Below are 15,942 nucleotides of genomic sequence, written 5' to 3' on the forward strand. Positions count from 1 at the left end.
CCCACTGCATTATGTGGGCCCCAACTCCAATCACCCATATTCCAGACTTCCTAGTGCCCTGCCAAAATATGGCCGCTCCAGCCCTCTGTTCATGGTTAAGTGTGGAAAAAAACTTGACTGTCCACCAAATCTGACTGTCCAGACGACAAAGAAAGTTGGCCTGTGGGATTGTGGAATACTTTTGGTCAACTCCCAGAGCATGAGTCCAGTGGGGCTTCACCTACATTGCAAAGAAATAAGTCTTGAACCCTGGGTCCTGGCTTGACTCAGGCTTGGACCCTCCATCCCGTGACCCTGGATCTGAGCCAGGTTAGTCTGAGTTGCATGGAGATGGACAGGGATTAAGCTTGAGCCTGAGTTTGAACCCTGGGCTTATATTCTAGTGTAGACATACCCAGTATCTCCAGCTCAGAAGGTTAAAAGATGGAGACTCTCTAAAGCAAGAGAGGGACTAAGGGTGACAGAGGGGGACTAGGAGGAGAAAAACCCAAACAGACAAACTTGAAAAACAGTGAATTCTGGAGCTCAGGCTACGGTTAATGTTTATTGCTGGTAAGAAAAGAAAACCCCAGACCCTAATCCAGTGTGTACACATTGTATTGAGACCTAAGAAGGGAATTCATATGCTCTAAATGATTAGTTGACTGTCTCAATCAACTGCCCAGCTTGGGGATAGGCTAAAAATCATTTTCCCTGAGAGATTTTCCCACCTCTGACGCCTATCAGTGTAATACAGGTTAAACAGTTACCTGGGGAAATTTGTATTACCTTTGAATTTCTTCACTATGGTCTCCAGAGCTGCATTTTTTTTTGAAGATTCCCAGATTCTCCATTTCAGGTCAGAAAAGGCCATTGGCTTCCAAAACTTCTCCCTCTCCCATCTGAAGAACAACCCAGTGTTACTCGTTGTGGAGCTCGTTCATATTTGTGTTTTACTAACATGTATTTTACTCCAGTGAATGGTTGTAGCTCAGCAGACCCTGGAGGATTAAACTCCCTCTTGCCCCAGGAATAGGTCCAATCCCAGCTGTGACACTACAAGCTTCCCCTTCATTTTGGTGAGACCGATATTGGAAACTGCATTTAGTTCTGGTGTTGAGTTGAAAAACTGAAGAGGGTGCAGAGAAGAACTACAGAAAATGATGTGAGGGTTGGTAAAGAATGACTTACACTAAGAGAACAGTGACATTTGAGTATGGTGTATAAATATCTTCAAGAGGAGAATATACTGGGTACTAAAGGATTCTTCAATCTAGCAGACAAAGGCATAAGAACCATCCATGGTTGGAAACTGAAGCCAGACAAATTCAAATTGGAAATAAGACAGACATTTCTAATAGTGAGGGTGATTAGCCATTGGAAGAAACTCCCAAGGGAAGCGGTGGATTCTTCATCCCTTGATGTCTTCAAATCCAGACTAAATGGCTTTCTGTGAGGTTGTCAAGGCTCCTTCCCCACTCTGAACTTTAGGGTACAGATGTGGAGGCCTGCATGAAAACTTCTAAGCTTAACTACCAGCTTAGATCTGGTCCGCTGCCACCACTCCCAATGGGCTAACTCCCTTCCCTGGGTAGCCTTGAGAGACTCTTCCACCAACTCCCTGGTGAACACTGATCCAAACCCCTTGGATCTTAAAACAAGGAGGAATTACTCATTCCTCGCCCCTTCCCTTTCCCCCAACCAATTCCTGGTGAGTCCAGATCAATCCAGATCTTAGAACAAGGAAAAATCAATCAGGTTCTTAAAAAGAAGGCTTTTAATTAAAGAAAGAAAGGTAAAAATCATCTCTGTAAAATCAGGATAGAAAATAACTTTACAGGGTAATTAAACTTAAAGAGCCCAGAGGAACCCCCTCTAGCCTTAGGTTCAAAGTTACAGCAAACAGAGATAAACACTCTAGCAAAAGGTACATTTACAAGTTGAGAAAACAAAGATAAAACTAACACGCCTTGCCTGGCTGTACTTACAAGTTTGAAATAGGAGAGACTTGTTCAGAAAGATGTGGAGAACCTGGATTGATGTCTGGTCCCTCTTAGTCCCAAGAGCGAACAGCCACAGAAACAAAGAGCACAAACAAAAGCCTTCCCCCCCCCCCCCCCCCCAAGATTTGAAAGTATCTTGTCCCCTTATCAGTCCTTTGGGTCAGATGCCAGCCAGGTTACCTGAGCTTCTTAACCCTTTACAGGGAAAAGGATTTTGGAGTCTCTGGCCAGGAGGGATTTTATAGTACTGTACACAGGAGGGCTGTTACCCTTCCCTTTATAGTTATGACAGAGGTGCTTTAGTCAACACAAGTTATTAGGAATAACTGGGTGAAATTTAAAGGCCTGCGATGCACAGGAGGTCAAATGTGATGATCGTACAGTCCTTTCTGGCCTTCAATTTTATGAATCTATGACACTCAGCAATACCATGTGGCAATGAGTTCCACAGGTTAGTAATGAATTGTGTAACAAAGTATTTCCTTTTCTCAGCTTTACACTAGTTGCCTTTCAGTTTCGCTGAACATCCCCTTGTTCTTGTATTGTGCGTGTGGGAAGCAGGATCACCTGACATATCCTGTACACCATCTAAAGGAGATAATTAGTGACAATCCTTGTGGTGATGTAGATACCCATTGTACCAGGGCCTGGAATGAGACCCACTAACCCATTTCAAAGATAATTTATGTTCTTACTTAGCTCTTTGGATACATACAATGGTCAGTCTACTAACACAGGGGGTCTCAAACTTTCATAGACCAGACCACAACTCAGAGAGATTGTCTGGCAGACATCTCCTCTCCCATTCACAATCTTGTGGACCACTTCCTGTTCCATCTGTGATCACATACCATTCCTGTGGCACCTATAGCAATTGCTTAGATGGATAAAGTCATATTAGGAAATTAGTTAGTGTGTATTTAGATTCTGTGAATGACAGAAGCAGCTGGAAATAAAGAACAAAACGAGCACTAAGTGATCAGCCAGCGCTCTGCACCAACTGGCAAGTGCACTGCAGACCACAGACCACAGTTTGTGAACTATTGTGAGAGGAAGGATGGTCTTGTGGCTAAGGCAGTGGAGTCCTAAAGAGACCTGGGTTCAATTACTGACCCCCTCTGGGAAAGAGTGAAGGAAGCTGAGAAAGAGGAGATTAGTGAGACAGGCCACACATGAGGGGTTTAGGCCAGAGAAGCAACCCCTGATTGGAATATGAAGCTCAACTGAGCAAGTGAGGGCTGGGCTAGTACAAAGCCAGGAAGCTGGCAACAGAAATGGCTGCAGTGAGAAAGTCGGCAGCCCCGCTCTGTGCATTAGAAGAGGAGGAGGGAAATCCAGGGAAAGAAGAGGACACTGGGAGCCTGGCCTTGAGGGAAGGGCATATTCAGAAGAGAGAAGGGTGGAGAAGAAAGCTTATGGGAGGTAAGCAGGAAGCAGACCAGGGAGAGCAGCAAAGTTGGGGACTGAACAGACTTTGGCTGCATGTGGTAAGGTCCATGATGTGGAACCCAGAGTACTGGGTGTGGTTCCTCTACTGCCCACTGATGAAGTGGCATTGTCTGGCCAGCAAGTCCAGTGAGAGACTATACCCTGGAAGGGGAAACCACTTAATGACCTGGCCGGATGGCTGAGTCACGAAGAGGAAGCTATAGCTCCTGGACCAACAGATGAGGCTGCAGAGTGAGGGAGAGGACAATACGGTGAGAGACTGCAAGGGTAGCCTTTGAACCTGGAAGAGAGCTAATCCACAGAACAACCAGGAGGAGGCACCACCAGTGGGGAGTAGAGCACCCCGTGACAACATCCCAAAACGACATTTGCCTTTTTCACAAGAGCATCACACTGCCTAATCATTCAATTTGTGATCCACTTTAACCTCCAGATCTTTTTCTGCAGTACTGCTGCCTAGCCAGTTATTCCCCGTTTTTGTATTTGTACATTTGATTTTTCCTTTCTAAGTGCAGCACAGTACTTTGCACTTGTCTTTATCAAATTTCATCTTAAATTGATTTTAATCCTCCCTCCCCCGCCTTTGTCTCTTGTGTCTATTTAGACTGTAAACTCCTTGGGGCAGGGACTGTCTCTGTCTGTGTGTCTGTGCAGCACCCAGCATGTTGGGCCCTGACTTTGCCTTGAGCCTCTAGGCACTGCCATAGTAGTGCTACTAATAGCACATTATAAACTGCTTAGAGCAGAGAATGTCTCTTCCATCATATCCGCTGCCACGCCAAACACACTGATAGAGCTCACTGCATAACAACAATTAATAAACAGCTGATTGAATAGTCATCAGATGGCCCTGACTTTCCATCCCTACCAACCTAGGTGGAGTGTGGAGTCAGTGACTTAGAAAGGAGAGACCCATTCTCCACCCCCAATCTCCTGAGGTCTCCATTCCACCAGCTACACTATAAACAATCCTGTCTGTAGGTAAATAACTCTCTTCTCAGGTTGCTCTATTCTGGAGTCTAGTCAAAATGACAACAGCCCCAAGATTAGATTTAACGGTGGGAGATTAGGAACCACCCCCACACTCTGCACTGCTGGACCCTGGGGAGCCACATTTCATGTCCAAAATCCATTCCCTGCATTGTAGAGGGAGAGGAGAAGAAGCCACCTACCTGCTCAAGGTGCCTTTGATGTCCTAGAGGAGAAATAAAAGGAAATTCAGTCCCATTTATCACATACTAAGGATCCCTCCTGCTCTGGAAGGGACTCACTTAGTTTTCATAGTTTGAGTTTCAAAGTGAAATTATTTGTTATTTATTTATTACAAACAAAAACATTAAATGTGCTGCCTTTGCTCTTTTGGATAAGTGCTCTGACTGCAGGATCTGGGCCTAGGAAGTTTGTATAAGGAGGCACACGAGCTCTTCGTGTAATGACATTTGCATAACCAGCTGGCACATGGAATCAGTGGGCTCAGTCTTGCGATATGTTGAACAAGGATCTTCCGAACACTTGCAGGTTTGGAGACGATTCTCTTCTGAAGACTCGAATGGGTCCAGAGGGAGGGATGCCCCCCATGCTGTGCTGCCCCCATGCTGTAAACTCTCCCCCCACTCTCCCACAAACTCTTGACAGCCACAGGAAGTTGGGGCTGGGTGAGAACAATGGGTTTGGGGTACAGAGTAACAGAGGGCCATTCACTATCCTACATCCCAGGATCAATGCAGGAGAACTGAGGAGTGAAGAATGCTGCTCACAGCAGATACTGGCTGCAATGGAGAATTTAACCCTAGATATCAGCTAGAGAAGTCCAGGATGCTACGTTTTATTTCTCCTTTTTATTTTTTTGGCTAGTTAGAGGCACTTTTTGAAAATTAAAGTCATTAGAAGGCTTTTGGAATTCTAACGACTACTTACACTTTCAGGGTATCATAAGTAATGAACAGCTTCCCTAACTAACTTCAGTTCTGGCAGACAAAATAAAATCACCACAGCCTCATCAGACCTCATGTATCAATTTTGAGGCCAATATTTTCCCTCTTTTGTAGTATGTAGGAAACGTGGAAAAATCAGGCTTAAAATGGAAACTCAGCTTCAATCTTAGCTATTTCCATAATTAAAGACTAGCTCCATATTTAATCTTCTGGAGTTAGCGTTTGGAACACAGGAAATGCTGGACTGGATCAGACTTTAGGTCTATCTGGTCAGTATTCTGTCTCCAAAGGTGGACAGTGCCAGATGCTTCAGGGGAAGGTGTAAGAATCTGCCCCCCACATTCTCATCCTGCTCTGTAATAGTTAGAGATTGGCTGAAGCAATGAAGCACAAGGTTTAATGTCACTTACACAATTTGTATCATTAATTTATATGGATAACAAGTATATCCCAAGTTATAAAGTCCAATCACTTTGAGTTTTGCTAAATGCTTGGTCTTGATGACATCCTGTGTCAATGAGTTCCACAGTCTAATCACGGGATACGTGAAAAAGTATTTCTTTGGATCAGTTTTGAATTTGTCACCTTCTAATTTTATTGAATGTCCCTTTGCTCCTGCATTATGAGACAGGGTGAACAGAGTTTGCCATTTTTGGAGGAGTCTTCAACTAGAATTCAAAAGAAGATTTTTTTTTTCCATTTAGAGCTCGATCTAATGCCCATTGTAGCAAGAAGTATCTTTCCATTTACTTTAATGGGTATTGAATCAGGGCCTTAAGGAAAAATAATGTATATTTTAGCAGTACTATATGCTCTGACCATTCACTCCTATACTCCAAAAGTGAAGGGTTAGGAGACTTTCCTTCCCTGTGAAAGGTTCTGGGGTGTTTCTAACACCGTCTCACCTGCAGGAATTCATTCGCTGGCTGCTGGCACTTCTGCTCCATCTCACTGATCAGGGAACTGAAAGAAGATATTTCTTCAGATAGTTTGGTAACATACTCAGCGCTCCCCTTTTCAATTTCCTTATTCAGCTCTTCCAGCTGGGCCAGCAGGAGTTGCTCTTGTTCCTCCAGAAACTGGCGCACTTGCTGAAATTCAGACACAATCTTCTGCTTCTCAGTTTCTAGCTGTTTCTGAAATGACGAGACACAAACAGGGAAAGCACAAGTCAAGGACAGGAACACAGAGTGAGTTATGGGACATTTTATAAAGCCTTATGTATGCACATGGGAACATGTCATTGCAACCCATAGAATTTAACTTCTGACATTTTATGGAGAACATACTCTAGTCTATGCTCAGACAAATAATTTTCGAAGAGATTTTCAACAGTCCTAACTGGTGTTTAGAAAATGAATTAATGAATTTATTTTCTATTATTAGGATACAGTAACTCCTCACTTAAAGTCATCCCAGTTAACGTTGTTTCGTTGCTGATCAATTAGGGAACATGCTCATTTAAAGTTGTGCAATGCTCCACTCTTAGGTTGTTTGGCTGCCTGCTTTCACCACAGCTGGCAGCCCCCCCTATGCCCCTCTCTCCCCACAGCGCCTCCCGCCCGGCAGACCCCGTGGATCAGCACCTTCCCCTTCCTTCCCCCCCCCCCGCCTCCTGCCCACAGCAATCATTTGGCTTGCAGCATTTAGGAGGCAGGAGGGAGGAGCGAGGGGACTCAGCTGTGCAGACCCCCCCCCCTCGCCTGCCTCCTGAACACTGCAAACCAGCTGATTGCCCCAGGCAGGAGGTGGGGGGGGGGAAGAGCGAGGACTCGGCACCCCTCCCTCCCCTGCCTCCTGCCTGCAGCAATCAGTTGGCTTGCGGAGTTCAAAAGGGAGGGGAGGGAGGGGGGAGGAGTGAGGACGCAGTGTGTGAAGTAAAGGGGGAGGAGGTGGGAGGGAAGAAGAGGTGGGTCAACGGTGGGGGCTTGGGGAAGGGGTGGCGTGGGTGGGCTGAGGGTTGAGCCCCCCGCCCCTGGTGCTTGCAGAGTAGGGGAAGCTGCCGCTGCTGCTGCGCAACGTGCTTCTCTTAGCCTACAGCATCTTCAGCCTCCCTGCCTGCCTCATCTCCAGTGCCAGTTCTAGATGTGTTTTTTCAAGTTCAGCAAGAGGAGCAGCCAGACAATCCACCCTCTTCCACTCTCTGACTCCACCACCTCAACCAAGCTTCATACTCAGCAATGATGACTGTAGTACTAAATTACTTGTTTAAAATTGTTTAAAATGTATATAATGCCTTTTGGCTGGCAAAAAAATTTTTCTTGGAACCGAACCCCCGCCCTTCCCCCCATTTACATTAATTCTTATGGGGAAATTGGATTCGCTTAACATCATTTCACTTCAAATCGGATTTTTCAGGAACATAACTACAACGTTAAGTGAGGAGTTCCTGTATTCTGTTATCAGTGGTGTCTAGAAAAGCAGATCCTTCCAATAACAGGAAGGACAGCAGGTGTGGAATTCAGAACTGGACAGGCAAAGATTATTTCTGGGGAGCAAACAGTAGAACCCAAACTAAGAAGCACTAGACTTGAATTGGGGAACAGAGGCTCTCCACAAAATACACCTGGATGTATAAGGCCATGTTTCTGAAACAGGTTTTAAAATTAGAGCACCAACAATTGCTCTGAGGAGTTTTGAATGGACAGTTTAGGATACATACATTTTGTCACATCATAAATCTCCAATTTTAATCCATACAGGGATTCTGAGCACAAATTGGGTGGCTGGAAAGACACTTATTTGCATGTGCAAATCTGAGTTTGCAGGACACTTAGAAACGTGTGTATGTGAACTGGACAGAAGCCCACCAATTCATGCCATTTCTGGAGCACTCTAGCTCCTGATACCCTAGGAGCAAGAAACTAAGATGATATTTAGAGCCCAAATCATCTTCATGGCGATGTTGAGCAGCGTTATCACTAAGGGCCTGTTCCAAAGCTCACTAAAATCAGCAGGAGTCTTTCCATTGACTTCAGTAGGGTTTGATTAGGCCTTAAGTGTCCAGCCTTCTCTGGGGTAGCAGATTTCTAGAGCAGCTGCCTTCACTGTCCTGTTGTAGTTATGTCTGTTGAAATTAAAGCCAAAAAAGGGAGGAATTTGCAAAACAAATTGAAATTTCAAATTTGTTTCTATTTTTAAAATGTCCATTTTTTCTGAATGTCCATTTCCACACACACCCTTTTTTCCTTTTATTCTCTTCTCTCTGTAACTCTTCAAAATTTCTCCCATTTTAGAAAAAGTGACAAAAAGAAAAGAAAAACTAGGAGAAAAAAAAAAAACCCTAGAAATCATTCATTGTATTATACTCAGTTGCAAAAAGGAGTAAAAGGGAAAACAAAGGGATAAAAACAAACATTAGAAAATTTGAAAAATGTTCAGGTTTTTAAAACTAAAATGAAAAATTCTGTTTGAAATTAAAATAAACATTTTTGTTTTTTCAGAAATTTCCTGTAAAAAAACTGCAATTTTTTTTGCAAATGACATTCTCCCACAGGGGGAGGCGGGGGGAGATTTTTCTACTAAACCCAATGTTTCTGTAGGACTTTTTATGGTTGAAAAATTTCAACGAGCTCTAGCTGAAAGACTAAAGGAGAAACACCTGTTAACTAAACAAATTAATCACATCATTAATGGAAATATTTGGATTATTAAAACTCTTTCTTTAATGCTCCCTTTTCCTCCTTACTCTTAATTAAGCCACAGCTTTTCTTTATAACAGGGGTGGGTAAACTATGGCCCGGGGTGGGGCTGCATCCGGCCCTTCAGATGTTTTAATCTGGCCCTTGAGCTCCCGCTGGGGAGCAGGGTCCAGGGCTTGCCCCATTTCAGTGCTCCAGCCGGGAGCTTGCCCCGCTGCGTGTGTGCTGTGGCTCCGCACAACTCCTGGAAGCAGCAGCATGTCCCCACACCGGCTCCTACATGTATGGGCAGCCAGGGGACTTTGTACGCTGCCCCCGCCCCAAGTGCTGCTCCCGCAGCTCCCTTTGGCTGGGAACCACAGCCAATGGGAGCTGCAGGGGCAGCGGCGCAGAGTCTCCTGGCTGCACCTCTGCATAGGAGGCGGAGGGGTGACATGCTGCTGTTTCCGGGAGGTGCTTGAGATAAGTGCCACCTGGAACCTGCACCCCTGACCCCCTCCCACACCCCAACCCCCTGCCCAAGCCCTGATCCCCCTCTCACCCTCCGAACCTCTTGGTCCCAGCCCAGAGCACCCTCCTGCACCCCCAATCCTTCATCCCCACCTCAGAGCCCGAACCCCCAGCCAGAGCCCTCACCCCCTTCTGCACCCCAACCCCCAATTCTGTGAGCATTCATGTCCCGCCATACAATTTCCGTACCCAGACGTGGCCCTTGGGCCGAAAAGTTTGCCCACCGCTACTTTACAATGAAGATAAATAAATCAGTCTTTCATGGAAGGGAACAAGTCTTCTTATGTTACTCAGACAAAGCAGAGCATCAATAATGTCCCTGTGCACATTTGCTTCTGAGTAAGAACAGCACCTACCAGCAGTTCCTGGCTTGTATTTTCCCCACTCAATTTAAATGACAGAATCACTTCTCTCTCTTTCTTCAAAATGTCCAAATGGAACTGAATCTGGGACTAACAAAAGAAAAACTGGTTTAGTTTTGGTGCTTTGGGAGGTTCTGCCCCCCCTTTATATTTTCAAGAATATTAAATACATAATAAAATAGGTGCGTGCTATAACCACCTGGCTATACAGTCACTCATGCTTGTGATCTCTCTTTGGCCCAAATGACTCTCTAAGTATTTATCCCCAGCGGAACAGCTTCGACAGGAGAGATGGAGGGAATCCTACCTCAGAATATCCCATAGAAAGGTGGCAGATCCCTGTTCAAATCCTTTCTTCTCATCTGGTGGAGGGGGGAACCAGTGGTCTCCCAGGTGAGTACCCTAAGCCCTAAAAGTTAGGAGAGGGGTCTACCTCTGCACGAACTGGCCTGAGGGGCCTAACTGGGTGGGCATGCTCAGAGGCCACCTACCAGACTGGGCCCCACGCAAGTTAGGTGGCCCAACCCTGACCTTCCTCGGGATAGTGAATCGCTCTGGGGCTTAGGTGGATGATACACACATGGATGCCTAGAGTGAGGCAGTATTATGAATGGCCAGAGGCAGAAACACAGGTGCTGAGGGAACTATTTATTGAAAAACAGATGCCGAGTGAGTTTAGGCACCTACCGGGCTCAGCAGGAATTTTGTGAATTGCAGTGGAGGCTCCAACTGGGGTTTAGGCACTTAAGTAAATACTGTGAATCTAGGCCTCACTGAGGAACTAAACTTAGGGCAGGGGCTTGACTGAAGCTTCACTTCCCCCCAGTGCAGATGTGCACTCCCTCTGCACGTGCTCACTATGAATTTTCTGAGCAGTCTGCAAATCACACTGTCATGTAGGGCACATTTTGGTATTACAAAGGCCTTGACATTTTGGGGTAGGCCTGAGAAATAAACCTCACCCTTACCCTAAGCACAACCAATTCCTGACCACCCCACTAAGCACTGGAATTGCCTGAGAATTTAGGGGACAGTCAGTGAGATGATTCACTGGGACACAGTCTAAACAGATGTAGCTCAATGATACACAGAAACGGTGGGCATGTGGCATCTTTAATTCTTCTTTACCCCCCTCCCCCCGTTCCCTAAAGAAAAACTGCAGCAGAGCTGTTTCATCCTTGTAACCATAGTGATTAATTAAAATTTACATCAGTTATGAGACTCTGTGCTGTAAAAGGTGTTTAATGTAGCTTGGGTTTTTATTATGGAGAGGGAGAAAGTGGTATTCCTCGGGGCTGAGAAGAAAAAGCAGGGTTAGGAGTGGCCATAATTGTCTCTCTTCCCCAGCTGCCAAAGCCTGGGTCTACTCCTCCCAGATCCTCCAGCACCACAACCAACCCCAGATAATAGGACCCTGGATCTTCATTTTGTAAATATGGTCACCCTACCCCTGTAGTCTTCAGGAAAGGGGCCAGTTCCTCCACCCTTGTCCACTCTGTATGAGAAGCAAACCCTGCTCCCCCCCCCACGCACCTTACAACAATTAAGAGGAAACTGTGAGCTGGAATTTGTAAAATTTCCTGCAGCTGCCCCCTACATGGATTTTTCCCTACATGGGGTATGACCTTGCTCTAGGGAACACAAATCAGACTATGCTTTAAGTATCCTGGTACAATTAAAGCCATACACCCCTGCTAGCATGGACGTAGTTATACCTGTAGTAGAAGAATGTATAGCTTATTCCTGCATGGAAAGGGAAACAAGCATTCCTGGAATAAGGCACATTTGTACCAGTACAGCCTGTATCCACACTAGGGGTTTTGCTGGTATAACTATTATGTTTTAAAAGAAATAAATCAAACCCCCTAACCGACAGAGTTTATGTACTGATTTAACTCTAGGTAGAGCAGGCCTTAAAAACATTCCTTTGGCATAAAATCCCTTGTTTTTCTATTTTGTGATTGTAGGAAGCTAGTTTTATTACATGGCTGGTTTTATATGTCTCAGACGGTTCTGTTCTGAATGGTTATCGAGCGCCCTGGCTGGGAGGCATTTGCAATGCAATAATGACTAATTATTACCTTGTAATCGAAGGCAGCCTCATCAGCAGGAGCCACGCGGTGGTCTTTGTGAGTGGGGGACTCCCTGCAGTCCAGACAGATGGGGGTTCCATCCACTTCACAGAAGAGTTTCAGAAGCTTCCCATGTTCTTTGCATGCTCTCCTCCCTCTTGGCTCTGGGATTTTTTTCGCTATATCGACTATATTCCTCAGATGCGGGTTAGGGTGCAGTTCTCCTTCCCGGAACACTTCTCTGCACCGGGGGCAGGGATAGGAGCGGGGGGAGATGTCTATTGCGTCCACAGACTCGCAGTACCGAGTGATACAGGCTCGGCAGAAGTTGTGCCCACACTTCAGAATCACTGGGTCGTTAAAATAATCCTGGCAAATGGAACAGTTAACAACTGCTTGGAGATCTTTTACCCGGTTCCTGGCGGCCATGTCACCTACGAGAAACAGCAAAGTCACTTTCACTTTGCAAACGTCCGTCTGACATTGCCACCGCCCTTCCTGTGCAGCCTACTGCAGCCGCCTGCCTTCTGCCTGATGGCTGCTCTGCTGTGAGCCTGTTAGCTGCTGGCCCAGGGGTCCTTCAGTTCTGGAAAGGAGCCAATAAAGGAGATGGGGGAGGGGTAGATAAAATAATGAATATATTGAAAACCTACATTTATACAGGTTAGACTTTAAACAGCTATTTTCCCATAGTCATAAGCAGAATCAAGCAAGTCAGGTCACTGAAGAGATACAAACATTTTCTAAAGAAAACAGCAGGTCATAAAATCCGTCATTCCATGCCCACAAAAACTGCATAGGCCAATGGTATTGGCAGAATTATGCCAAAACAGAAGAAGGACAGATAATTCAATTAAGATAATACTTTTTTAAAAGTTTCAGAACAGTGTCTGATGTAAATTAGAAATAGATCAGAGTAGCAATGTTAGTTTGACTGGTACTGGAACTTTGCCAATGTTCTGGTGTTCTTGTTCTAATCAGGTCCACTTCTAATACAAATGTAACCTCCCCCTGCCCTTTCCTCCTTGGGTTACTCAGGAGCAGGCAACACTCCCCCTGTCTGCCTGCACAACTGATGTTGTTGACATTAAATCCCAGTGGTGCTGTTGGATAGGTGGGAATCCTCTATTCGCCCCTGGGCTGCAATCCCTTTACTCCTAAAGGAATTTACAATTGGTGGTGCCTCCACCTGGCTGGCCCCTATACACACTCACTGGCGTGCCTTGGGAACCTCCAGAAATAAACCTATTCTAAAATAATAATTTATGGCGTGGGTGTAACTCAAAAATACCAATTATAAATAATATACATCCAATATATTTACATTAGAGTTACAAACCTTTACTTAACAATTTAAAGAAACAGTGTATGACAGATTAAGATTAAATGTCACTGCTAATTTAAATCCACAAGGGGCAGTTCAATAAAGTCAATTAACAAACATAGGATACAGTAATAAATTAAACTTATCTAACTGGTATTTACACTGCCCCCATTTACCCCACCCTGGAGTGTGCACTGCTTGGGATTTCAGATCCTAGATGCTTGTGTGGGCGGGCTGGAAGAGCTGCAGCTGGAGACAGCGCTGTGCAGGTTCTGTGCATCAGTCCAGCCAAGGCTACAAGCTGCACACCCCTCTGAAGATTGGAGTTGGCTCCACCAAACATCTGCAGCTCTGGTTCCCAGTTCGAGGAGAAGATCACTCTGCCTTGAGTCAAACTCAACCTATGGGTACACTACGAGGCTTTCAGGCCGCTAAAAGGCACGCTAAGCAGTGTAGCTTGTCGGCAGGAGACAGCTTTCCTGAAGACAAAAAACTTCCACCTTCCACGAGCGGCAGCAGCTTTGTCTGGCATTTTTCATTGGTAAAACTTTTGTCATTTGGGGGTGTGTGCGTGTTTTTTTAACACCCCTGAACGACAAAAGGTTTGCTGACAAAGTGCCAGTGTAGACAAAAACTCAGGCTTTGTCTACACTACACAGCTTTAAGCCACACATAGAATCATAGAATCATAGAATATCAGAGTTGGAAGGGACCTCAAGAGGTCATCTAGTCCAACCCCCTGCTCAAAGCAGGACCAATTCCCAGCTAAATCATCCCAGCCAGGGCTTTGTCAAGCCGGGCCTTAAAAACCTCCAAGGAAGGAGACTCCACCACCTCCCTAGGTAACGCATTCCAGTGTTTCACCACCCTCCTAGTGAAATAGTTTTTCCTGATATCCAACCTGGACTTCCCCCACCGCAACTTGAGACCATTGCTCCTTGTTCTGTCATCTGCCACCACTGGGAACAGCCGAGCTCCATCCTCTTTGGAACCCCCCTTCAGGTAGTTGAAGGCTGCTATCAAATCCCCCCTCATTCTTCTCTTCTGGAGACTAAACAATCCCAGTTCCCTCAGCCTCTCCTCATAAGTCATATGCTCCAGACCCCTAATCATTTTTGTTGCCCTCCGCTGGACTCTTTCCAATTTTTCCACATCCTTCTTGTAGTGTGGGGCCCAAAACTGGACACAGTATTCCAGATGAGGCCTCACCAATGTCGAATAAAGGGGAACGATCACGTTCCTCGATCTGCTGGCAATGCCCCTACTTATACAGCCCAAAATGCCGTTAGCCTTCTTGGCAACAAGAGCACACTGTTGACTCATATCCAGCTTCTCGTCCACTGTGACCCCTAGGTCCTTTTCAGCAGAACTGCTACCTAGCCATTCGGTCCCTAGTCTGTAGCAGTGCATGGGATTCTTCCGTCCTAAGTGCAGGACTCTGCACTTGTCCTTGTTGAACCTCATCAGGTTTTTTTCTGCCCAATCCTCTAATTTGTCTAGGTCCCTCTGTATCCGATCCCTACCCTCTAGTGTATCTACCACGCCTCCTAGTTTAGTGTCATCTGCAAACTTGCTGAGAGTGCAGTCCACACCATCCTCCAGATCATTAATAAAGATATTAAACAAAACCGGCCCCAGGACCGACCCTTGGGGCACTCCACTTGAAACCGGCTGCCAACTAGACATGGAGCCATTGATCACTACCCGTTGAGCCCGACGATCTAGCCAGCTTTCTATCCACCTTACAGTCCATTCATCCAGCCCATACTTCTTTAACTTGGTGGCAAGAATACTGTGGGAGACAGTATCAAAAGCTTTGCTAAAGTCAAGAAATAACACATCCACTGCTTTCCCCTCATCCACAGAGCCAGTTATCTCATCATAGAAGGCAATTAGGTTAGTCAGGCACGACTTCCCCTTCGTGAATCCATGCTGACTGTTCCTGATCACTTTCCTTTCCTCTAAATGTTTCATAATTGATTCCTTGAGGACCTGCTCCATAATTTTTCCAGGGACTGAGGTGAGGCTGACTGGCCTGTAGTTCCCCGGATCCTCCTTCTTCCCTTTTTTAAAGATGGGCACTACATTAGCCTTTTTCCAGTCATCTGGGACCTCCCCCGATCGCCATGAGTTTTCAAAAATAATGGCTAATGGCTCTGCAATCTCACCCGCCAACTCCTTTAGCACCCTCGGATGCAGCGCATCCGGCCCCATGGACTTGTGCACGTCCAGCTTTTCTAAATAGTCCCGAACCACTTCTTTCTCCACAGAGGGCTGGTCACCTTCTCCCCATGCTGTACTGCCCAGTGCAGCAATCTGGGAGCTGACCTTGTGCGTGAAGACAGAGGCAAAAAAATCATTGAGTACATTAGCTTTTTCCACATCCTCGGTCACTAGGTTGCCTCCCTCATTCAGTAAGGGTCCCACACTTTCCTTGATTTTCTTCTTGTTGCTAACATACCTGAAGAAACCCTTCTTGTTACTCTTAACATCTCTTGCTAACTGCAACTCCAAGTGTGATTTGGCCTTCCTGATTTCACTCCTGCACGCCTGAGCAATATTTTTATACTCCTCCCTGGTCATTTGTCCAATCTTCCACTTCTTATAAGCCTCTTTTTTGCGTTTAAGATCAGCAAGGATTTCACTGTTTAGCCAAGCTGGTCGCCTG

At 45.7% G+C, this 15,942-nt stretch overlaps 2 protein-coding genes across 2 annotated transcripts in view; one reads left to right on the forward strand and one right to left on the reverse strand.

Annotated features, from left to right (window-relative positions):
• Positions 1 to 15,942, forward strand: part of LOC135974842 (uncharacterized) — an 86,712-nt gene that overhangs the window by 36,970 nt on the left and 33,800 nt on the right. The gene's annotated exons all lie outside the window — the stretch shown is intronic.
• LOC135974910 (tripartite motif-containing protein 10-like) overlaps positions 1 to 15,942 on the reverse strand; it is a 55,198-nt gene that overhangs the window by 36,515 nt on the left and 2,741 nt on the right. The window contains exons 2-6 of the mRNA XM_065564163.1: positions 11,960 to 12,536; positions 9,873 to 9,968; positions 6,271 to 6,501; positions 4,604 to 4,626; positions 769 to 881 (exon numbers count right to left, since the gene is read on the reverse strand). Coding sequence (XP_065420235.1) covers positions 769 to 881; positions 4,604 to 4,626; positions 6,271 to 6,501; positions 9,873 to 9,968; positions 11,960 to 12,379 — 883 coding nt within the window. The 5' untranslated portion in view covers positions 12,380 to 12,536. The remainder of the gene's footprint in view (positions 1 to 768; positions 882 to 4,603; positions 4,627 to 6,270; positions 6,502 to 9,872; positions 9,969 to 11,959; positions 12,537 to 15,942) is intronic.

The sequence above is a fragment of the Chrysemys picta genome, chromosome 12 (genome assembly GCF_011386835.1).
Source record: "Chrysemys picta bellii isolate R12L10 chromosome 12, ASM1138683v2, whole genome shotgun sequence".
Classification (NCBI taxonomy): domain Eukaryota; kingdom Metazoa; phylum Chordata; order Testudines; family Emydidae; genus Chrysemys; species Chrysemys picta.